This window comes from Martes martes (assembly GCF_963455335.1).
Source record: "Martes martes genome assembly, chromosome: 12".
NCBI lineage: Eukaryota > Metazoa > Chordata > Mammalia > Carnivora > Mustelidae > Martes > Martes martes.
Genome location: NC_137900.1, coordinates 13,194,558 through 13,219,722, shown reverse-complemented (window position 1 = coordinate 13,219,722; position 25,165 = coordinate 13,194,558). Strand labels below are relative to the sequence as shown.

General features: G+C 40.0%; 1 protein-coding gene across 5 annotated transcripts in view; it reads right to left on the bottom strand.

The window, feature by feature from the left end:
- LOC308353221 (uncharacterized protein C9orf85 homolog) overlaps window positions 1-25,072 on the bottom strand; it is a 131,098-nt gene extending 106,026 nt beyond the window's left edge. For 4 of the 5 annotated variants that reach the window (XR_013967762.1, XR_013967763.1, XR_013967764.1 and 1 more), the window contains exon 1: window positions 24,677-24,877. Coding sequence is in view for 1 of the 5 variants with exons in the window: in XM_080820066.1 (XP_080676192.1) it covers window positions 24,677-24,778 (102 nt within the window). In the remaining 4 variants the exon portion in view is untranslated. Of the gene's footprint in view, window positions 1-24,676 lie in introns of all 5 variants that reach the window. The other variant, XM_080820066.1, reaches the window with a different exon arrangement.
- Window positions 25,073-25,165: the final 93 nt, after the last annotated feature.

The following is a 25,165-nucleotide window of genomic DNA, read 5'->3' as shown; positions in this document are numbered from 1 at the left end:
GAAAGTCTCTGGTAGGCACAGTTACAAAAATCTCAGGTCACTTTTGACTTCTTGCTCTCCTTTTACCAAAATGCCAATAATGACAAAATCAATTTCTCTACAATATCCCCAACCATGCCTTCTACTTCATATCCCCCCACTTCCTTATTCCTTATATCAGGGCCTTATTTCTGGTCTGCATTACTGAAGTAGCATCCCAAATGAAGATGGACTGGGGAGTGAGGAAGATAGAGAACGGGAGACCAAACCATCAACACTTAGGTTTTTTGTTTTTTTTTTTTAAAGATTTTATTTATTTATTTGACAGACAGAGCTCACAAGTAGGCAGAGAGGCAGGCAGAGAGAGGGAGGGTGAAGCAGGCTCCATGCTGAACAGAGAGCCCGATGCAGGGCTCGATCCCAGGACCCTAGGATCATGACCTGAGCTGAAGGCAGAGGCTTTAACCCTCTGAGCCACCCAGGCACCCCAACACTTATGTTTTAATGGACATCTCTCCATCACTTTCCTCTAGTCAGAAACCTACACTCTTTAAGGCACTCCTAAGATTGATATTCAGAACTATCTGCAATTTGATCCCAACTTTTCTTTCTGGTCCTATCTCTGGTTTTTCCTCCCTGTGCATCTAAGCACTCCCGAGTAAACCAATCTGGTAGCACAGAAACTGCACTGTGCTTCCTCCTGTCTTTGCTCTGCCTACACTGCATCCTCTTTTGCTCAGTATTTGCGTGCTAAAGTTTAATTCTTTATTCACATTCCAGCTTTGCTTTCCATGCAATCACCCCAGTTCCACTGTAGTATTTCCCACTTCATTCAATTCAGAAGGCGTACCTAACACTTAAAATGGCCAGGCCATATCAGATATTAGAAATACAGGGTCAAAAAAGAGTGAGGTAAGGTTCTTGCCTTTGCGAAAGGAAGGAGGCAAATGAAGACAGTTTGACACTGGGGAAATTGCCTTGGTATCACCCTTCACCTAACAAAGTCCAGTATACCGGGAAGACCTTGTCTAAGCATTAGAAAGCATACGGCCCTTCTGGGAAACTACAAACTACAACAGCTGAACAATAGGGTGTGATGAGATGGAGAGGAATGAGCTAAACTATAAGAGAAATTGCCTGCTAAGCTAAAGAATTCTGACTCTTAAATAGGGAAGGGACCTCAATGGATAGGATCCTAAGGTGTAGTTAAAGACCAGACCAGAGGGAAGTATGGAGATCAGTATGGAAGTTGCTATAGTCACCTAGAATTATATGCTAAAACACTAAATTTGGCTGTGGTAGTGGGAATAGAGAGATAGGTACAGGCATGGGAGACAATAAAGGCACAGAAATGATCTGGATTCAGTAAAGAGAACAGATGACTACAAGAGAGTTGGAGCAAAGCCATGACTCCAGGAAGAGTGACTTTTAAGTCAATTCCCAAACTCCAGGGTACGTAAGACCCAACTGGAAAGCATATTAAAAATCCTATTTCCAGGGCGCCTAGCTTGCTCAGCCAAAGAGGATGTGACTCTAGATCTCAAGGTTATAAGTTCGAGCCCCACACTGGGTGTAGAGATTACTAAAAATAAACAAACTTTAATAAATAATTTATTTAAATTAAATTAAAATAAAATCAGATTTCCAAGCGCCGTTCCCTGAGATTGTGATTTTGTAACTCAGGAGCTTCTGTTGCACGGATTATGCTTTGAGAACCTGTGGCCGAAGGATGGGAGAATGCTCTGGAGCAAGGAGGAGCTCAGACAGGGCGGGCTTCTGGAAAAACAACCCCTCCCACCTTCCCAAGGTAGACCTAAATGTAGAGAGAGTGTATGATTCTTGGAAAGCTAGTCAAATAGTCTAGAGTATCAAATATGGAGGAAAGCAATTACCAGAATAGTCTCAGGTGTGGTTTGAGGACCATGTACACTGGAGTTGCCTGTGAGATTTATTAAGAATGATGATTCCTGTGGGCGCCTGCGTGGCTCAGTGGTTAAAGCCTCTGCCTTCGGCTCAGGTCATGATCCCAGGATCCTGGGATGGAGCCCCACATCGGGCTCTCTGCTCAGCAGGGAGCCTGCTTCCCTTCCTCTCTCTGCCTGCCTCTCTGTCTACTCTGTCTGTCAAATAAATAAATAAAATCTAAAAAAAAAAAAAAAAAAAAGAATGATGATTCCTGGACTTAACCCAACAACTAATGATTGAGAATTTCTGACTATTGGGATTCTGCATTTTACACAAGCTTTCCAGATGACCTTTAAGCATGCCAAAGTTTAAAAACCACTGTCGTAGGCAGCTGAAACAGACATTTCTAGAAAGAGGAGTATATTCCCTACCTCACCTCTACTACTGAAAGCACTACCACAAGGGAGGTGAGACACTTTTCCTTAGAAAGAAAGTTATGGTTACTACAGCTGAAACACCATTAGTGTTGGTAAGAAGTAATGATGATGATAATAAACGACATTTATATAGGGCCTTCTGCTTAAAATTCAGTATTTACAGTTAAGTATATCACTTCCACACAATTACCTTGGGAGATAAATAGTACTATTCCTACTTTAGAGATGAAGAAACAAATCCAGACAGGTTTAATAATCTACCTACAATTACACAGACTAAACCAGGACTCAAGACCAAGCCCTCTGACTCCAAATACCATATTCTGCCCTAGAATTTCATATTGCCTCTCTTTTAAGAACTAAATATCAGTCTGATTCCTACTTTCACTGTTGAGAGCATCACTTCATTGGGAAGATGCACTCTGATTTCCAACCAAGTGAATGGAAGAAATATATGAAACATAGTGTTACAACTAGCCTCCTTGTTTTCTAGAATTATGTATCAAATATCTGAGTCACCAGAATGACCTCAGAACTGACAGGAAAAGCTATGTCAGGAACATAAATCAGGAATCCAGAAGAGCTATTATTTAAGAAGCTTTTCCAAAATTTTATATCAAAAGACATCACCCCAAAATGCAATTTATCCTCAATTCTCACTCATATGTATAATGTCCCTTAATTCAGATGCAGTTCACGATAAGGCACTGTACAGAAACTATCTGTTTTCTACCCCGACTTCTCATGCTCAGGAAAAATAGAATTTATATCAGTAGTTTCTATCCTTTATTCCTATTCTTTATTCCTATTCTTAAATTCCTAGAATTTAAGTCAAACCTAAACACACTGAAATTATTTCTTCTTCTTTGTTCTTCCCTACTTTTTTTTTTTTTTTTTAAAGATTTTATTTATTTATTTGTCAGAGAGAGAGAGAGAGAGCGCGAGCGAGCGAGCACAGGCAGACAGAGTGGCAGAGGGAGAAGCAGGCTCCCTGCGGAGCAAGGAGCCTGATGTGGGACTCGATCCCAGGACGCTGGGATCATGACCCGAGCCGAAGGCAGCCGCTTAACCAACTGAGCCACCCAGGCGTCCCTCTTCCCTACTTTTTTACAGTTTTATTGAGAAATAATTAATGTGCATCACTGTGCAAGTTTAAGGCATATGGCATGATTTGATTAACATATATTGTGAAATAATTACCACAGCAGGTTCACTACTATCCATCTTCTCATTTAGCTACAATAAAAAGAAGAAGAAAGGGGGGAAAAAAATCATCCCTAGTTAACCCCACCTTAGTCATAGAATCAAATGACTGACCAAATCTGAAATAGCTAGGGAATCTAAAATTAAAGACATGCTGGGAAATGAGACTATTGCTGGATCAGTGATTCTCAACCTTCCTTTCTGCCTCTACTGTTCACATCCCCATGTTACTCTCATTATCAAATACAAGAAATATCCTTTAAAAAAAAAAAGTTAAGTCATCTCTACAACCAACACAGGGCTCAAACTTATGACCTGGAGATCAAGGGTCACACACTCTTCCAACTGAGCCAGTCACGTGCCCCAACACAGGAAATGTCTTTTTTTTTTTTTAAATAAAGATTTTATTTACTTATTTGAGAGAGAGCACACAAGCAAGAAGAGGGGACGAGGGAGAAGAAGAGACTCCCACTAAGCGGAGAGCCTGACACAAGGGCTCCATCCCAGGACCCTGGGATCAGGACCTAAGTGGAAGGCAGATGCTTAACTGACTGAGCCACACAGGTGCCCCAGGAAATGTCTTAATTAACAAGAGTAATGAGTATTTGGGAAGGACAGGGAAGAGAGATCCTAAGACACTGTCTCCCAACACAGGACGTCTCTATTGAAATTAAACGAGGTAAAGTTTCTATCTTCTCAAGAGACCTTCTACTATATTACTTAACTCTCTGCCTGGTCGTTTACAGTTCCTAGTCAATATTCTTTTGCTTATTCAAGTCCGTGTGTGATTTAACATGCAAGGGACATGTCTGTACTTTGCTCAGGTGTCTGGACAAGAGGATACTTAGAGAAGTGTTACTTGTTTACACAGTTTATTACAAAACAGGTATTTCTGGTGTTCACTATAAAAAATAATATCAAACTAATTTTTATACAGAAGACTGCTATCGTAAATCTATAAACCACATGTCTAATCCTTTATACAAATTCTCTCTGCTGCTATTCTTAGAACATTCCTGTGGCTAGGGTAGGCATAATTATCTTCATTTTGCAGATGAGAAACCTGAGGCTCAGAGAATTAAGAGATTTGCTTGAGGTCACACAATTAATCAGAAGCAGCAGAGGCAGAACCCATAAAAAGATGCCTTTTAGTTTAGGGCATTCTACTAAAGTTACAAGTAGAAAGTGTTCCCCTACAGCTTTCAAGGTTTTCTAAAGATTAAGAAAAAACAAAAAAAAAAAAAATTGCAGAGTATACATTTCAACTTGTGCTCTGTTTGGACTCAAATTCTAACACTGCTATCTTGTTTTGTAAATAGGGCCCAACCTGCTGGCTTGTTTGTAAAAAACACAAAATGAAATTCCAAAGTTAAGAAAAACTCATTTACGAAAGAAAATATTATCTTTGCTAGGCAATGTTCTAAAAGAGGAGGATTTACTTTCTACCATGCTCCTCAGAGATTTTCAATGCACTGAGACCTAAACAATAAAGGGTAACTAAGAGGTAAGCCAAATGGACTAACTATGTACGACTGGAATGCAAAAGGCCTATTCAAGCAGCAATTGTGTAGTGTCACGAGGCAACACACGTTTTTATAAGCACTCATTAAAAGTTAGTCACAATTGGAGATCTTGTCCAACCGGTACGGTATGCCCCAAGTTAGTGATCTTAAATGAGACAAAAATGACCGATCACTGTTTAATGTGTATTAAATAAAAAAGAAGGATGATATTCATTTCCTCTTAATAGCATATTTTAAAATTTTATGGATTAACTCTTTCAAGCATAATAACTGATAATGTCCACAAACCAAATGATTTTACCTTTTAAAATAAATCAATATTGTCGGTCATTTACTTGGGGGCAGATATATGAGGACGATTACCATATTGAAGCTAGTTAACTTCTTCAAAGATAGTCACCTTGTTCTGATCATACTAATATGTCGTAACAATAACCAGTGTATGCTGATAATTGATTCAGGAGCTAAGTCACTTAAGGAAGATATTTGGTTTGTGCCATGATTCATTCTGTTTAGAGCTCTGTATTCACTTACGACTTATCTAACTTGAGTAGAGAACATTTTCTCATTCTTAAAAGGAAAACGAAGATGTTTTTGATGACAAGACTATAAAAGGCTAAGGGATAAAATTAAGGTGTATCCTGAATGAAAGATGCAAATCACCTATAACAAAACACTACTACATTTCTATAGATTTTTAAAAATCTGAGTTTCTCCTTTAATGCTTCTCATATCATCCCTGTGTATAAGCAAGAAGGTGGTATTGTTATTCATTGTTATCCTAAGTTATGGGGTTGATATAACTTAGCTGCGGCTATAGAGTGACTCAGTGGCCACACCAAGAGTTTGAAGAGTCTGTGGTGCTGCCCTGACTCCAAGCTCAGGACTTCTTCCAACACATCAAACTGTAAACTGTGTCATGGATTAGAATTAAATACAGCATGCGCTATGATTCTCCCTCTGCTGCCTACGGAACAATCCAAAAAAGTATGAGTTTGTATGTACTCAGCACTACGGGAGGCATCTCAAGGATTCAGAAGATTTGTGATGTACAGATCCTTCTACATGGTGCTTAAAATTTGGTTGGAGAGACGAAAATGATGGGCATTAAGTAAATCCGAAGAGTAAGCAATATTTGTTAGAGTTGAAATGGTGTTTAAAATAAGGGATTAACTGGCTGGCCATCTTCCAACCAAGCTTTTGGAAAGACTAGGATTGAAGGGGGAGTCACTATAGATCCAGGGCTAACTGGTAACCTTGCCGATCAATTGATTGATTGATTGATTTAAAATTTTCTTTATTTATTTGAGGGAGAGAGGGAGCCTGAGCAGGGCTTGGGGAGGGCAGAGGGAGAGGGAGAAACAGACTCCCTGCTGAGGAGGGAGCCAGATTCGGGGCTCGATCTCAGGACACTGAGACCATGAACTGAATCAAAAACAGATGCTTAACTGACTGAGCCACCCAGGCACCCCTAGCCTTGCAGATTTAAAAACACCATAATTTCATTTAGCCCAACCCAATGGGACCCAAAGTGAGGGAGTCATGTATCTGCTACTTATGACAAATTTGCAAAGGTGTCACAGAGTATTGCATTTTAGGTCTTCAAAGACCATTTATCTTAAGTAAGTTCTCAAAAGGTATCAGGTCAGATCACCCAGGGCACCTGGGTAGTACTGTCAGTCAAGCATCAGACTCATGATTTCAGCTCAGGTTGTGATCTGGAGATCATATAGGATTGGCCCACGGAGGGCTCTCGGCATTCAGTGTGGAGTCTGACTGACTGTCTCTGCAACACCCTCCCCAGTCTCACTGCTTGTGCTCTCTCTCTCAAATAAATAAATAAAATCTTTTTTTTAAAAAAAGGTATCAGATCAAAGTCTAAGGTAATACACAGTCTTAAAGCAACAGCAACCCGTACTTCTACCACACATCTATTAAATGGGCTTTAGTCACAAGCAGAGGTAGGAGAGACTATGTACAGATATGCACACAGGTCATTGGGTTTCAGCACCTCCTGAAACATGTAGGGCTTGATAATGGAGTACTAAGCCACCAGAGAATAAGATGTTCAAACATCTGCTTCTACAGGGAGGAAACTCTTTTTTTTTTTTTTTTAAAGATTTTATTTATTTATTTTGACAGACAGAGATCACAAGTAGGCAGAGAGGCAGAGAGAGAGAGAGAAGGGGAAGCAGGCTCCCCGCCAAACAGAGAGCCCGATGCAAGGCTCCATCCCAGGACCCCGGGATCATGACCTGAGCCGAAGGCAGAGGCTTTAACCCACTGAGCCACCCAGGCGCCCCCCCCTCCTTTTTTTTAAGATTTTATTTTTTAGGTGGCTCAGTTGTTAACACCTACCTTCAGCTCAGGTCATGATCCCAGGGTCCTGGATTGAGCCCTGCAACAGGCTCCCTGCTCAGCAGGAATCCTACTTCTCCCTCTCCTTCTTACCCTGCTTGTGTTCCCTCTCTCACTGTGTCTCTCTCTGTTAAATAAAAAATAAAATAAAATAAAAAGATTTTATTTTTTAAATACTCTCTACACCCAACATGGGGCTTAGAACTCACACTCCCAAGCTCAAGAGTTGCATGCTCTACCGACTGAACTAGCCAGCTGCCCCCAAATCCCACATTTTCAATACTAGATTATATGAAAAAATAATAGGCACTCAGAGTTTTTAACTTCAATAGTGATACTGATTGTTCTTCTCAGGCTTCTCCACCACCCTGAATAAGACAAGATCTTTATTTAGCTTGATTTTATTCTTACCTCCTAGGTTTGGTTGAAATTGGAAACTCTGGTATAGATTTTGTCTTCTAGAAAACTTACTTCTTCCAATACATGATTCACAAATATAACAACAGCTTTAACTTTCACCACCATCCCATCAATGGTTATTTAAAGTTAACTCAGTTTTACTGGGTCATAGTTCACCATTATTCCTTCTACCACGTATCTTCTTATATTCTGGAGCACATCCTTAAATTTATACTAATGTTGTTTTTAAGATTTTATTTATTTTAGGGGGATGGCGGAACGGGAGAGGGTGGTGGGGATATGGACATTGGGGAGGGTATGTGCTATGATGAGTGCTGTGAAATGTGTAAACCTGGTGATTCACAGACCTGTACCCAGGGATAAAAATACATTGCATGTTTATTAAAATAAATAAATTAATTTTTAAAAAAAAGAAAAGAAAAAAAGATTTTATTTATTTTATTTGAGAGAGAGAGAGAGAGCACGCAGAAGCAGGCAAAGGGCAGAGAGAAAGGAAGAAGAAGCAGGCTCCCCGCCAAGCAGGGAGCCTGATGTGGGGCTTGATCCCAGGACTTTAGGATCATGACTTGAGCCAAAGGCAGACATTACACTGACTAAAACACCTAGGCGACCCATACGTATGTTTTTGACAAACTTTTACTCTGGATGATTCTTTTGTCCTAGCTACTGAGTCACAGCTTAACTCTATAAAGAACTCTAAATTTAAAATACTTCCCTTATAGCATTTTGTAGATCTTGTCCTATTTTTTTTTTTTAACAAGTAGCAGATAAGAAATCTCATGCCTACAAAATTATAGTTGCTTTATGGGTAACCTCTCTTTTCCCTCTCTCTAGAAGCTAACAGGAATTTCTTTCTGTCACAGAGTTCAAAAATTTTACCAAGATATGTCCAGAACCCTTCTATCTGAAGGCTTAAGATTTTCTTCAAGTTTGGGGAATTTATGGGGTTTTTCTCCTTACTTTTTTATCATTCCTTCCACAGATGGCTCTTGGTTTCAGCTCAGGTCATGATCTCATAGTCCTGGGATTAAGCCCCACATTGGGCTGAGTGCTCAGCAGGAAGTCTGCTTGAGGACTCTCCCTCCCTTTCCCTTTTGCCAATCCCCCTGCTTACACACACTCTCTAAAAAAATAAATAAATAAAGCCTAAGAAAAACAAAAAACAAAACTAGACCTAGCATTATGTCCTACAAGCATTCAAGTTTACAGGAAATATGATAACATATTACTCTAATGTCTTATGATAAAGGCTAATGATGTAATATATTCACATATACAAGTATATACCATGATGTCAAATATATTACTCAAATTGATGACTTCAGTGACATGAATAATTTCAAAACAAACAAATATGCCACCTGGAAAGATAGGGCTGAGTATTTAATAATATATAAATCTTCACAGAACAACAAAGCATTTAAAATAATCACCAGCTTAGTTCAGTATTTCACACCCATAATGTTGTAAATGGCATACAACACGACGTGACCTTCAAAACCAGACCTGATTAATATAAAGGTACAACAGAATTCTACTGCTGGGAAGCCATCACTGAAAATTATTACACATGCATAAATAAGAAATACATCCTTGTTAAGGAGACAAGACTCTAACAAAGCAAAAACAAATAAAAAAGAAAAGTGTATCATACATTTAGTTTCAAAAGGACAACATGAATAATTAACTTTAGAATATAAACCCAACTATTCCAACTAGAAATGAACTTAATATCCAAGAAAACGTCTACCAGGAAGTTCTAAAAATGTCATTCAACCTCATGAATAAACAGATAAATTGGAAGAGAATTAGGATTGAGGTTGAAATAGCTCAAAAAATTACATAGCTCCGAAGCTATGGCAAAGTTCAAATTCATTTTTAGAAGCCAAAATCCAACAGAGACCAAATTAATCATTGTTGGAAAACCAAATCACACCAATTTCTTTCAGCCCAAAAAAGTATTACATGAAGTTTACTGTATATTTAAAGAGTTGAGATGATTCATCAGGATGCTTTTCTACACCCACTAATACTATCTCCGAAAAGAGACGATAGTCATTCGGGTACCTATGGTTCTCTCTCCTTTGCTTCCAAAAGCTATGAATTCAAAGTTGTTTTAAAATATTTCCCATGCATCACGATAACGGTTAAATTTGAGGAGGAGAGTAGTAGTGACTGAGAGATGAGGAGCATTCTCTTGATCTGTGTGTTGGTTACAAGACTGTTCACTTTGTCAAAATTCGCTTTTGCACTTTTCTGTTACGTTTGTATGCTATACTTTAACAAAAAGTTTAAGTAAAAATGTTCCGTATTTGCCTTTTTCCACTTGTTAAAGAAGCTACTAGTGTGAGATTCCTGAATGAAGGCTTCATATCTCACTCATCTTTTTGCTGGTGCTTGGTACATAATATAGGCTTAATAAAGACAGGTAAATTGACACAAATCAATAATTAATTGTACAATGTCAATAAGAATTACTTGATTTCCAGTTTTTCAACCCACATCATAAAACTACTTGCTATAGGTCCATGAGTAGTTGAAATATATATATATGCTTGAGTCCCTGTCCTCTGAGAGATAGATGGTATTTGTATATACGTATGTGTGAGAGAAAGGGAAAGAAGCCAAGACATAAATGCTAATTACTAACATGACACATGCCATATGTGTGATAAGGACAATACATGTCATACAGAAGGAGGGAGACATTCCAGTGGGATTAACCAGGAAAGGAATAACTAACTGAAGGAGTAGCATGTGAGCATGATAAACATCTTAGTAAGATGAAGGAAGGGACTAGCATTTACAGAATGCTTAACACTGCATGCCAGCTACCATGTGAGCACTTCCACAAACTTACTCAATCCTCAAGATACAGCTAAGCCCACTAAGACCCTGATGGACTGAAAAATTTGTGCAAGATCACACAGCCAGTACATAGCATATAATGTGACCTAAACTTTTGACTCCAAAATCAATGTCTTTCTGCTACACCATGCTGCCACTGTCTTGAACAAGAAGAGCTTGGTATCTTTGGCCAAAAATCCATAAGCTCACACATGAGATCTGACAAAAATCGATAAGGAATTGTTTCCTACCCAATGTATATACTTCAGAATATTTTTATTCTTCAAAGTTACCTGACCAAAACCAAACCAAAACAGACCACATTTACTTACAAGAATGATGGTCTAAATTGACAGTACTGAAATTTTAATTCACAGCTTGAGATCAATCCATTTGGCTATCTTTTTGGTAAAAAGATTTTAGTCAACCACAGGCTTCCAATTAGAGAGCCTATTACCTAAGAGACGCTTTCATTCTTAGGCTTTTGCCACCACATAATGTAATACATTCATTTTGGCAATAAGCGTAAATACCTACTTATAATCTTGTTCTGGAAAAAGACCTTCACAGATTCATAGTCTCTTCTTGCCCTTCTTTATTTTTAAGGGGACCTTTATTCATTCATTCAAACATTACTGAGGAGCCTTCAATGTCTCAGGAACTCTGCCCTCAATAATGAATAAGAGAAGCTTTGTTTTCAAGAGAGCATTTAATGTAACAACAACTTTACCCAATCTTACTTCATTTTGTTGTTTCCAGATGAACCCCCTTCAACTTTTTGACCCACAACCTACAAACTCATCAGAACTCATTCTCCCTTTCTGCTTTACTCCATTTTTCTATCTCATTCCATTCAACTTTTCCTTGACCCTTCATCCTTAAGCTGTACTATCTCCTTGAGGATAATACTGTACCAAGTATTTATTTCCTTTCCCTCCCTTCCTTTCAGAACTACTATAGTACTCCCCTGTACCGCCCTTTCCACAGCATTTAATACATTGTTATACTTAATTATTTACTTCATTCAACCCACCAGCTACTTATTGGTACATAGGCCATGCACCAACCCATGGCCTACTCCTGGTCGAGGTATTGAGGATATAAAAAATATACATTTTCCCGGTGAAAATCATATTCCAGGGTAGACTATAAATAAGACAAACAAACAAGTAATATGGCAGAACGTAATGAGGTTATAAATATTAAAATAATTTAACAGTTCATAGTTGTACTGATAAATTGAAACACAGGGAGAAAAAAAAAACTGTGAGAAAGGCCACAAATCAAGGATGATTCTTATATTTTTGGTGTGAGGAACTGGGTACATGACAGAGCTGTTTGCAGAGTCGGGGAACACTGGAGGAAAAGGTTTGAGAGAGAAAGATAAAGAGTTCTTTCTCTGCTATATTAAACTTGAGATGCGTTTTTGATATTCAAGAATAGAGGTCAAGCAGGTAGCTAAACATACAGCTCTGCAGCTCAGGAGAGAGGTTGGCCTGGAGCTCCAGATGTGGAAGGTTAAAGATGGTATTCAATGCCATGGACTGAGCTGAATTCAGATAAGCGTTCAAGAGGCAATGATACTAAGTGATTGAGAAAGATGGGAACAGAGCATTATTAACCAAGGATTTGGCACACAGACATCAGTGACTTGACAAGAGGCATTCTATGAGTATAAAACAGTTGAGTACAAAAACTATACTCAATGATGAGTACTCAAAAATGAGTACAAATACTGTTTGGGCAGGGATGGAAGCCATGGGATGTAAAGAAGTTAAGAACCAGGAGCTTTTCCATAGAAAGGAAGAAAGCTAAGAAGAGTTTGGGTTTTTTTTTTTTTTTTTCTTAAATTGAAATAACCCAAGGGGCGCCTGGGTGGCTCAGTGGGTTAAAGCCTCTGCCTTCTGCTCAAGTCATGATCCCAGGGTCCTGGGATCGAGCCCCACATTGGGCTCTCTGCTCAGCAGGGAGCCTGCTTCCTCCTCTCTCTCTCTGCCTGCCTCTCTGCCTACTTGTGATTTCTGTCTGTCAAATAAATAAATAAAATATTTTAAAAAAAGAAAGAACAAACCCATTGGAGATGGAAAGACTGATGATGTAGGACAACCTGGACAAAAGAGGAGCCCTAATACTTTAAATCCTTAGATAGACAATAGGGAATAAGCTCCAGGGTGCAAGCGGAGGGCCTAGTCTTCTGGAAGGACAGGCATTTCATCCACTGTCACAGGAAGGCAGACTATATGGGTACAGATGCAGGTGGTTTGGTTGATGTCATGCTGAATAGAAAACTGGCTTGAAGCAGGGGTTCCATCAGGCAAGTACCATAGAGGGAAAGAAGAATAACGCTGCTGAGGTATAAGCAAGAAGAGAAAGGTATATTGATAAAACATGAACTCTGAGCTAGATAAGGGAGGGGAAAAAGATATGAATGGGGTACAGTAAAAGAAAAAGGACATGAATTGGGTACAGTAAAAAGCATAAAAGTTAATGCACAGGAGCACCTAAGGGAGTTGAAAAATATATTTGAGAGATAAGGAAACTAGATAAGTAGATGGTAGTGATCCATTTTTCTAAAAAGTTTGTAAGTGGAGCAGTTACCGGCACTGGGAAAGTTTAAGGTTGACCACGGGAGTAGGTTCCTGATGGGGGTGGGGGGAGGTCTAAAAGCTAAGAGATCAGATGTTGGATTACTCACGGGGATGTAGCAATCACTAGGTATGATGACAGGAACTGTGGAAAGGCAGGGAACCAGGTACTGATGAGGAGGTATAACTAGGAGGCAATGACAGATCCAGAAGGGATAACAGTCTGGCACGTATTTCAAAAAATATGGGAGTTTTGGGCAAGGAAAAAAAAAATGGACTGAAGCAGCAAATGGGAGGAAGAGTTCTAAATGAGAGGTGGGACTGGGGCTGAAGATGTGGGGTGAACAAACTTCATCACTTGGGGCGCCTGGGTGGCTCAGTGGGTTAAAGCCTCTGCCTTCCGATCAGGTCATGATCCCGGGGTCCTGGGATCGAGCCCCGCATCGGGCTCTCTGCTCAGCAGGGAGTCTGCTTTCCTTTCTCTCTCTCTGCCTGCCTCTCTGCCTACTCGTGATCTGTCTGTCAAATAAATAAAATCTTAAAAAAAAAAAAAATCATCACTTAAGGACTACAAGGAAACAGAGTTCCTGGGAATAGTCAGGTAGGGCAAGAAAGTGAAAGCAATTTTGTTCAACACTATGTCTCTATTTGATTACAATAGACTATTGATTCCAGGAGGCCAACTAGAAGGGCTAGAGGAGGGGCCCTGGAAGGCTGGAAGACTGTGTCTGGTGAAGATAAGCACAAAGTTAAATGAGAATAAATTTCCCAGTAATAACAGTGGGAATCTCAGACTCTAAAAGATCAACCAAAACACCTTTTCTAAGCTTTGGGATCTTTCCAATCAGTCTCCTTTTTGTTTAAATTAGCATTGGAAGAATCCTAATGCTAATTACCTTCACATAGAGGATCTTGCACACCTCAAAAGAAGCTCAGAGAAAGAAAGCTGATTTAATTCATTCAATACCTTTAAGCGCTACTTGGCCAGGAGTGATGAGGAAAATCTCAGAAAGGAATCTCAGGCATGTTAGCTATTCCTTTATCCTCTTCTCATTTCATTTCTTCCTTTCACAAATGTCAAAGGTGAGAAAAAGAGCAACCACAATTGATGGAGTGAGCTTGCAACCGGGCTGTTTTGAGGACTAGCAGGATTCTCTGCACACCTGCCTGTGACCTCACAGTAACACTTGTGCAGTGTGGAAAGAGTACTACGGCTTAAACAAATACCACAACAGCCTCTAACTGTCCGCCCTGAGGTATTCTGTCCAACTGCACACCACTCCCTACTACAGTGTTTCTCTAAACAGAAAAACGACCCACTTCGGGGAGAGTTAATATAAATTATGACTTTTTCTCTCAGATAAACAAATTTACCTGCATGAAGAATTTTGAGAGTACTTTTTCTGACAGTATATATTTAACTTTATGAAGAAACAAGTGTTGACAATATAATGATAAAACTTCATAATCCAATGGGAACTACTATCCCCTAACACAATACACCAAATCAAGACAAATTAATTTCAGTTGTCACTATACACAAAATGTACGTAAAATGAAATGTCTAAAATTCATGATCGATGTAGAAAAAAGCCAATTATATTGTTATAGGCCTCATTTTAAGAAACATGCTGAATCACTTCACTGGCTTCAAGAGGAAGCACCATGGGAACGTAGATAGATGGAATATCCCCACGCATGGATGGAATTATTTTTGTGTGAAAGGGAGAGAAAATAAAAGGTAAATAATAAGAAGAATACAACACTTCTAAATACTGAAAATACCAGAAAGGAAAAGTAAAGAGTGTCATAGCACTAGGACTTTCACTGAGTACAAGACTGCTGATGCGGGGGCGCCTGGGTGGCTCAGTGGGTTAAAGCCTCTGCCTTTGGCTCAGGACATGATCCCAGGGTCCTGGGATGGAGCCCTGCATCGGGCTCTCTGCTCAGCGAGGAGCCTGCTTCCCTTCCCTCCTCTGCCTGCCTCTCTGCCTGCTTGGATCTCTCTCTCTCTGTCAAATAAATAAAATCTTTAAAAAAAAAAAAAAAAGACTCCTGATGCATATCATAATGTCAAGCACACCATAGACTGTTGCCTTGTCAACTGAAAAAGCATGCTGAATTTAGCAACAAATCAACTGGGGGCAGGATGGATTTAAGATAAACCCATTTAATAGACAGCATTGGTGAATCTATCAAAGAACATCTCCCAATTTGGAAAAACATCAAAGGGAGTCTCGGGTGGTCTCTAGAGTCCCAGAGATGGTTAGCTAGAAACTACAGTGGATTCTTTTCTATATCCGCCCAACTGCAGATTTATTCAATGACTACCCAGTTGTTTTACTCTTCATTGTTGACACCAATTGATTGAGAAATAACCTTTATTCCCACGACTAGTGCTTCATCACTCACAAGGAAATTACTCACACCAGGGATTATCTGAACCAATCTGAGACTGTTCCCTAAAGCGCAAAAATAGCTCTGGGTGAAGAGAGACAGAACAAAAATCTCATAAGACTTGATTCTAAGCTATCTGGACAAAATGAGTCTTACCACTAGCAGGACATCCTTTTCCACAACAAGATCTTATCTATTATATATTCATTTATTAATTATTTATTCATATACTAAATCATATACTAAAATATTTATTCATATACTAAATTAGTATATTCATATACTAAATTCAGATACCATATTTATTCATATACTAAATTTCCTAGAGTGAAACTAGGAAAAAAACGAGACCCAAGCTCAATAATCTTATGCACAAAATCCACTTTGTAATGATCATCTTTGCTTTTCTTACAGAAAAACAAACTCGGGGCACCTGGGTGGCTCAGTCGGTTGGGCCGCTGCCTTCGGCTCAGGTCAGGGTCCTGGGATTGAGTCCCACATCGGGCTCTCTGCTCGACGGGAAGCCTGCTTCTGCCCACCCCCCCACCTGCCTCTCTGCCTACTTGTAATCTCTGTCTGTCAAATAAATAAATAAAATCTTTAAAAAAAAAAAGAAAAGAAAAACTCAAGTGTCATGACTAGTGTTTATATATAAAGGGAAAGTATTAAATGCAATTATTAGAATATTTTGACGTGGTTAGCTAAGATATTCAATATATTAGAATGTCACCTTGTTTGTTTTCTTTCCGGAAAAGTTAATAAAATTGTTTTCTTTTTTAAAGACTGATATAAGAAGTATTTCTACACCTTCCTCAAACAAAAAGCAAACAAACAAAAAAACCTCATGACACCTGAGTGGTTAATCAGTTGTTTTGTCACAATATCTATTTTTACTTTACTTTCAAAGTTTTATTTATTTATTTGAGAGACAGATAGTAACAGAGACAGCAAGAAAGCACAAGTGAGGAGGAGAGGCAAAGCAGATTCCCGCTGAGCAGGAAGCCCGGCATGGGGATCGATCTCAGGACCCTGAATCATGACATGAGCTGAAGGCAGATACTTAACCAACTGAGCCACCCAGGTGCCCCTATAATATCTATTTTTAATTGAGGTAAAATTTACATTGATGTCATGCATAGATTTTGTTTTAAAGATTTATATATTTATTTGAGAGCAAGAGACAACACAAACACAAGTCAAGGGAGGGACACAGGGAGAGAATCTTTCAAGCAGACTCCATGTTGAGTGCGGAGCCTGATGCAGGGCTCAATCTCCTGACCCATGAGATCATGGCCTAAGCCAAAACCAAGAGATGGACACTTAATTGGCTGAACCACCCAGGTACCCCTCAAGCGCAGATTCTAACGCACAATTCAGTGATTCTAATAAATGTATTTCCTCTTGTGATCTTCACATTTCCATCATTCCAGAAAGTTTTACTGAGCCCCTTCCAATCAATCCCCCACCCCCACCCCTGCACCAAAAGCAACTATTGCTCTGATTTCTATAGACGGAAGAAATACTTGGTTCCTTTCCTTCCACACAACATTTCTGAGATTCGTCCACAATGCAAAAAATGCATGAGTTAGTAGTCTATTTTTTTTCCAATAGCAGAGTAACATCCCATTGTATGACTGACACAATCTGCTTATCTATTCTCCTGTTGATAGATATTTTGGTGTTTGTGGGGTTTTTCCCAGTTTTTGGCTATTGTGAATAAAGTTGCTGGTAAACACAGAATCCTGTTCTGCTGTAAATGTAATCATATCACCTTAAACTTAAGACAGCTTCCTGCCTAACCAGAAGCTGAGTGATTTGACTGTATAAGCATCACAGTAAGGGAGTGAAAGGAGCCCCACCTCTGCCACAGAGCCCTGGCTGAATACATGGGACCCACTCCAAGGAGCCCACATCTGTGATATGTGACACCACAGGCAATCACACCTTGTGAGGAGAGACCCTCTCTCTGGGACATTTCAAACAGGAAGTGTTTAGGGGCAGTGGCAATAAAGTACATCTCTGTTCTGACCCTAATGTGGTGTCACACTGCTTCTAGTACCCACAAAAATGCACTATTAAAAAACAACATTGGGGCACCTGGGTGGCTCAGTGGGTTAAAGCCTCTGCCTTCGGCTCAGGTCGTGATCCCACGGTCCTGGGATCGAGCCCCGCATCGGGCTCTCTGCTCGCCAGGGAGCCTGCTTCCTCCTCTCTCTCTGCTGGCCTCTCTGCCTACTTGTGAGCTCTCTCTCTCTGTCAAATAAATAAAATCTTTTTTTAAAAAAATTGAAAAAAATAAATAAATAAGGCAAAGCAAAACACACACACACACACACACACACACACACAGGATCAACAACACTGGGGCACCTGGCTGGCTCAGTCAATGAATGAAGCATTCTACTCCTGATCTCAGAGTAGTGAGTTGGAGCCCCACACTGGGAGTAGAGGTTAGTTAAGGACAACAACTGCCACTGCAACACACATATACAAAAAGGGGTTTTGAATTACTTGTCCTTGGAGATCTCTGAGCACAGACATCACCTAATCAATGGCTAGCCATGTGTTAGTTATGTAACTTGGGTAGGTATATCATTTACCACTAAGTCCTCACTTTCCAATATGCAGAATAAGATAATTATAGCATCTATCTTAGAGTTGCTTTTTAAAAAAGATTTTATTTATTTATTTGAGAGAGAGAGAGAGAGTATGCATGCATGAGCTGGGGCAAGGTGCAGAGGGAGAGGGAATCCCAGCAGATTCTGTACCAAGTGCAGGCCCGATGTGGGGCTCAGTCCCAAGACTCCAAGACCATGACTTGAACTGAAATCACGAGTTGGATGCTCAGGGGCGCCTGGGTGGTTCAGTTGGTTAAGCATCTGCCTTCGGATAAAGTCATGATCTTGGGGTCCCAGGATGGAGCCTCACATTGAGCTCCCTGTGCAGCAGGGACTCTGCTTCTCCCTTTGCCCTTCCTTGTGTGCTCTCTCTCTCTCTCTCTGTCCCAAATAAATAAATAAAATCTTATGGGAAAAAAAGAGTTGGATGCTCAACTGACTGCATCACCCAGGCATCCCTTAGGGTCATTTTAAAGTTCAAAATTAGATGATGTGGGGCGCCTGGGTGGCTCAGTGGGTTAAAGCCTCTGCCTTCGGCTCAGGTCATGATCTCAGGGTCCTGGGATCGAGTCCCACATCGGGCTCTCAGCTCAGCGGGGAGCCTGCTTCCCCCTCTCTCTCTGCCTGCCTCTCTGCCTACTTGTGATCTCTCTCTCTCTCTGTCAAATAAAAAAAAAAAAAAAAAAATTAGATGATGTACATAAAGTATGCATAGTGGCTAACACAATTAAGAATATAAATACTAGCTATTGATAACAAAACTTTTTTCTCATTATTTTTTTAATTTTCTTTTTTAATTAACATATAATGTATTATTAGCCCCAGGGGTACAGGTCTGTGAATCATCAGGCTTACACACTTCCCAGCACTCACCATAGCACATAACACCCTCCCCAAAGTCCATAACCCAACCACCCTCTCCCTACCCACCTCCCCCAAGCAACCTTCCATTTGTTTTATGAGATTAAGAGTCTCTTATAGTTTGTCTCCCTCCCAACCCCATCTTGTTTCATTTTTTCCCTTCCCTACTCTCCAAACCCCCCACTTTGCCTCTCAGATTCCTCATATCAGGGAGACCGTATGATAATTTTCTTTCTCTGATTGACTTATTTCACTCAGCATAATACCCTCTAGTTCCATCCATGTTGTTGCAAATGGCAAGATTTCATTTCTTTTGATGGCTGCATAGTATTCCATTGTATGTATGTATGTGTGTATACATATATATATGTATACACACACACATCTTCTTTATCCATTCATCTGTTGATGGACATCTAGGTTCTTTCCATAGTTTGGCTATTGTGGACATTGCTGCTATAAACATTTGGGTACACGTGCCCCTTCAGATCACTACATTTGTATCTTTTTTTTTTTTTAAGAATTTATTTATTTATTTGGCAGAGAGAGATCACAAGTAGAGAGAAAGAGGAGGAAGCAGGCTCCTTGCTGAGCAGAGAGCCCGATGTGGGGCCCGATCCCAGGACCCCAAGATCATGACCTGAGCCGAAGGCAGAGGCTTAACCCACTGAGCCACCCAGGTGCCCCTACATTTGTATCTTTAGGGTAAATACCCAGTAGTGCGATTGCTGGATCATAGGGTAGCGCTATTTTCAACTTTTTGAGGAACCTCCATGCTGTTTTCCAGAGTGGTTGCACCAGCTTGCATTCCCACCAACAGTGTAGGAGGGTTCCCCTTTCTCAGCATCCTCACCAGCGTCTGTTGTTTCCTGACTTGTTAATTTTAGCCATTCTGACTGGTGTGAGGTGGTATCTCATTGTGGCTTTGATTTTTATTTCCCTGATGCTAAGTGACGTGGAGCACTTTTTCATGTGTCTGTTGGCCATCTGGAGGTCTTCTTTATAGAAATGTCTGTTCATGTCCTCTGCCCATTTCTTGATTGGATTATTTGTTCTTTGGGTGTTGAGTTTGATAAGTTTTTTATAGATTTTGGATACTAGCCCTTTATCTGATATGTCATTTGTAAATATCTTCTCCCATTCTATCAGTTGTCTTTTGGTTTTGTTGTTTCCTTTGCTGTGCAAAAACTTTTGATCTTGATGAAGTCCCAATTGTTCATTTTTGCCCTTGCTTCCCTTGCCTTTGGCGATGTTTCTAGGAAGAAGTTGCTGTGACTGAGGTCGAAGAGGTTGCTGTCTGTGTTCTCCTCAAGGATTTTGATGGATTCCTTTCTCACGCTGAGGTCTTTCATCCGTTTGGAGTCCATATTTGTGTGTGGTGTAAGGAAATGGTCCAATTTCATTCTTCTGCATGTGGCTGTCCAATTTTCCCAACAACATTTGTTGAAGAGACTGTCTTTTTTCCATTGGACATTCTTTCCTGCTTTGTCAAAGATTAGTTGACCATAGAGTTGAGGGTCTATTTCTGGGTACTCTATTATGTTCCACTGATCAATATGTCTGTTTTTGATAACAAAACTTTATTTCCAAAACAATTTTTTTTTAAGATTTTATTTATTTGACGGACAGAGATCACAAGTAGGCAGAGAGTCAGGCAGAGAGAGTGAGGGGGAAGCAGGCTCCCTGCTGAGCAGAGACCCCGATACAGGGCTCAATCCCAGGACCCTGGGATCATGACCTGAGCCGAAGGCAGAGGCTTTAACCCACTGAGCCACCCAGACGCCCCTCCAAAACAATTTAGAGAGTATAGCCTCAGATTTTCATTTTCTTTTTCCATTTGAAGGTAAAGACCAGAGTTTCCCCAAATGAGTGCGTTCCTCCAAAAATTAGTTCAAATTCAGTAGGTATTACGTAAACCAAAGGGTTCCATAATCAAGCAAATTTTGGTTAAATAACTTTTTTTAAACTGTGAAACTGCTCAGTGTGGTATGCCACTATGCCAAAGCACACTATGAACCCTACAGCGAGATCCAGAATGTACTATTTCCAAAGTAACTGAACCATGAAACTGACTCCTGCTTTATCGAGAAGATGTGATCCTGGGGCACGTTGGGAAATGCTAATAAAAACAACACTAACTGCATATATAAAACAAATAGTGTTCTTAAGAAGAAGGATATATGGTCTTCCCATTTCATTTAGTTAAATGCTCTCTATTCCTTAGATCTCAGGGAAGCCTTCTTTAAGCCTCTAAACTCAATCAAGACTTTCTGCTAGGGGCACCTGGGTAGCTCAGCCGGTTGAACCTCTGCCTTCAGCTCAGTTCCTGATCTCAGGGTCCCAAGATTGAGCCCCACATCACATCAGGCTCCCTGCTCAGCAGGAAGTCTGCTTCTCCCTCTCTCTCTGCCTGCTGCTCCCTCTGCTTGTGCTTTCTCTCTCTCTCTATGAAAAAAAATTAAAAATCTTAAAAAAAAAAACAAAAAAACTTCCTGCTTGATACCCTCAGCTTTCCTTAGACTCTTCCTTCATCACCCTTACTGTGATTCCTATTAACGTGCCTGAAAAATTATTTGATTACTACTTTCATCTCACCCACCAAATTATATTATGCTCAACTCTATACCTCTAGCATCTAGCACAATGTTTGGTGCCAGGTAATAGATGTGGAACAAATATGTGAATCCACGAATTTTACTGCATCTTTGCTATAGTGGAAAACTGAAAACAATCTAAGTATTACTATCAGGAATGTAAGGTACTCTACATTTATATTATATTAGACAGCCATTAAAAGGAATAACTTAATCTTTGTATTCTGACATACCTACTTTAATTGAATGAGAAAGAAAAAAATGTACTTTCTTACATATATACTATATTGTGCAAAGACACCTAAAAACATACACAAATTTTTAACGAAAAAAAATTGTTCCAATTTTAGTATATGTGCTGCGGAAGTGAGCAAGTTAACAACAACAAAAAAATTAATAGTGACTACATTTGAAGAGGAATAGGACTGGGAAAAGGTACTTTGAATTTTGGACTTTATACATTTCTCTATTTTCAATATTCTCCAAGAAGTATACATTTCTTTTTAATTAATTGCTTTGAGCAACTGCAAGTCTACATAAATTATCATATGCTTTAGGCTCAGTTCACATTTGTATCACTATTTGTCAAAGATATTTTTGTAATGATCCCTATAGCAATCTTGAGAGGTAATTAAGACAACAGATAGTAATAACCCCATATTGTAAATTAAAAGCTAGAGGTAAACTGCCTAACACCACAGAGCAAAAGAAACAACAGAACTGATGCTAAAATTAGTTGATCTTTTTCTTAGTCCAATATTCTTTTCATTACACATCACTGCCTTTCCAAAAAGGGACATAAGCAGTCTTGATACAATTAACATTTTAGTACTAAATGACTAGAAGAGATTAAACCTATTCCCATCTCAACAAGTCATGAGAGGAAACTGCAGGCCAATGGCCATGGAGGCCTATTCTAAGTAACCCGAGTGAAAGGGAGTTTACAAAATCCTAGTGCATGCTTCTACTGGACAACTCTCTTATATTCAGCTGAAATCTCTCTGTAACTTTAACCTTTTGGTTCAAATTTGGCCATCTGGAAGGCTACAGAATAAGCTTCTCTCTTCTTCTGGAATATGTCCAACATATGAAGACAGCTATCAGCCGTGTCCTTTTGAGAATGGGTGCTTTACTTGGACAAACTTCCCAATAAAACATCTATCATTATCCAACTGGTTAGGGAAAAAGGGAAACTATCATGCAGGACTCCTACAAACTCATGAGATATAAACAAGCAATTGTCATCACTACAGTCCTTTAAGGAGAGCTAGAGAACCATGCACTCTCACCACTCCTTTGTCGGATGGCACTGAATCAAACAGCTTTCTGGTATAACGCACAGGAATGAAGACGGGTTAGATGTTTCTGAAAAATCCTGGCACACAGCTGGTTCAAGGATTTGCTATGAACAGCCAATTATTACTCCTTCATTAGAAAGATGAACAATCAACCTAATCTTTCCTCAGTAAAACATTTCTTGAAGTTTTGGTCAGATTCTCCAATAACAAAATACCTGCTTATTCTACCAATGGACAAATAAGACTTCCCCACAATTTAAAAGAGGCAAAGAAATTGATGGTAAAAGTTATAAAATGAAACTTAGTGACTGCATTTGGGACTCATAAGAAGATTTAAGAGGGTAATAACACGGTTGTTAGGGAACCAAGAAAATGAACAATGAAAAATACAAGAAGTATAAGGTCAAGAAGTCTTATACTTAAAACTGTAAGAGGCAGAGGAAGCTACATTACAGCTAAATATTTCTTAAAACTGCTTTTTATGATCTGATGAAAACCAGTCAGAATTAAATGCTTGTGCAAAAGCTCAGAGCAAATGGACAGGACAAGAAAAACATCTACTTGGAATAGCACAGCTTTTTATATTGGTTTACCGAATAATGAGCACAAGCTTGGGAAAGTCTTCCCAAATGCTTCCCCAGGTTTTGCATCTGAATGTGAACCTAAATAAGGAAAAGGAGAGGTCCTCTGAGCACCCAACTGAAGATATCCCTCCTTACTCTTCCTTACTGAGCTATCTTGCACTTCATTAGAGTTTATCATAATCTGTAATTATGTAGCTCTGTGCTTGCTTGTTGTCCAATGACCCAGAAGACTATAAGCTCCTTGAAGGCAGAGTCAGCTCTTTTTAACCCTGCAAACACAGGATCATGGGGTTTTGTACATGGAGGGTGCTCATCAAATATTTGGAAGGTAAATAAGTGAAGAGAGAGAAAAAGAAAAGGAGATCGCAGATTACCATAAACAGTTTACTTTGCTTTCTTACCCAATGTTTATAAATTAATCACCTAATGGACACTTATTACGACCCAGAGCAATGCATACGTCATTTAGTTTAGCCTCCCAACAGAACTCTGAATTTTCTTCCAGGTCACAGAAACCCTCCTAAAAAAGTAAATTACTTTATAACCAACAAAACAAGCATCTTTATGTTAGCCAAATAACCTGATCCTCAAAACAATCTTACGAATTATGTTGGTGAGGATACTGGGGCTAAGAGTTCTTAATCCTTCACATTCTCCCTACAAACCTCTGAGCTTGTAGTTTCTACAAAGAAATAGTGGCTGCACAAACACGGTGCAAACTTTGACACTCATGCTGTAATTCTCGTTTCTTACTGCTGATACGTGCTCTAGACGGGAACCGTTCAACGACTCAATTCTCCATTCGCATTTTAGGTTTGATGAGGGTCCCGTTCACTCTGTGTAATTGGTTAAATGTTGACCGCCAAATATACTTATGAGGAGATAACACATCCAGGTCAAAGAAAGGGCGTGGGAATACCATTTTAGAAAAGGTTGCACTGCAGCCAAAACTAACTCTGGGCTGCGGTCCACAATCGCTCCCTCCCCAACTCCTCTCATTTCCTCTCTCCCCTCCACCGAACCATTCCTTCCTAGAGTCAGATTTGGTGCAACAGGCAGGTTCCTACCTTGGTCTGAACACTCTTATCAAACTTGTCATTTTTGAAGCTAAACGTATTCTGGTGCCTCTGAGGCCTGGAACGAGCCACGTTCCCTTTCTGGGAGCTCATCGTGGAAACCACAATCACCTCGTGCCGGTACAGGGAGGACGCGGGGAAGACGAAGACGCCGGGAACTGCCCCACGGAGTCCACGCTTCTGTCACTGACCCGGAAGGAACTTATCCGGCCTTTCCGCCCCCGCCCCCGTCAGCCCACGTGACTCATCGCGGAGGTCAAAAGACTCCCTCTCATCTGTCAAAACCCTCAAGGTTCTTCCACGCGGCCCAGTCTCGACCCATCCCCCTCCGCTCAACCTCTCTCAAACCCGGCGTCTAAATCCCGCTTCCTGCGAAGCGAGAATTCCCCCATTGGTCCGAACGTGGCAGTCCATCAAGGCGGAGAGGCAAGGAACCTTTGCGTTTATTGGTTCTCCTTTTCCGCAATCCCCGCCTCCTGC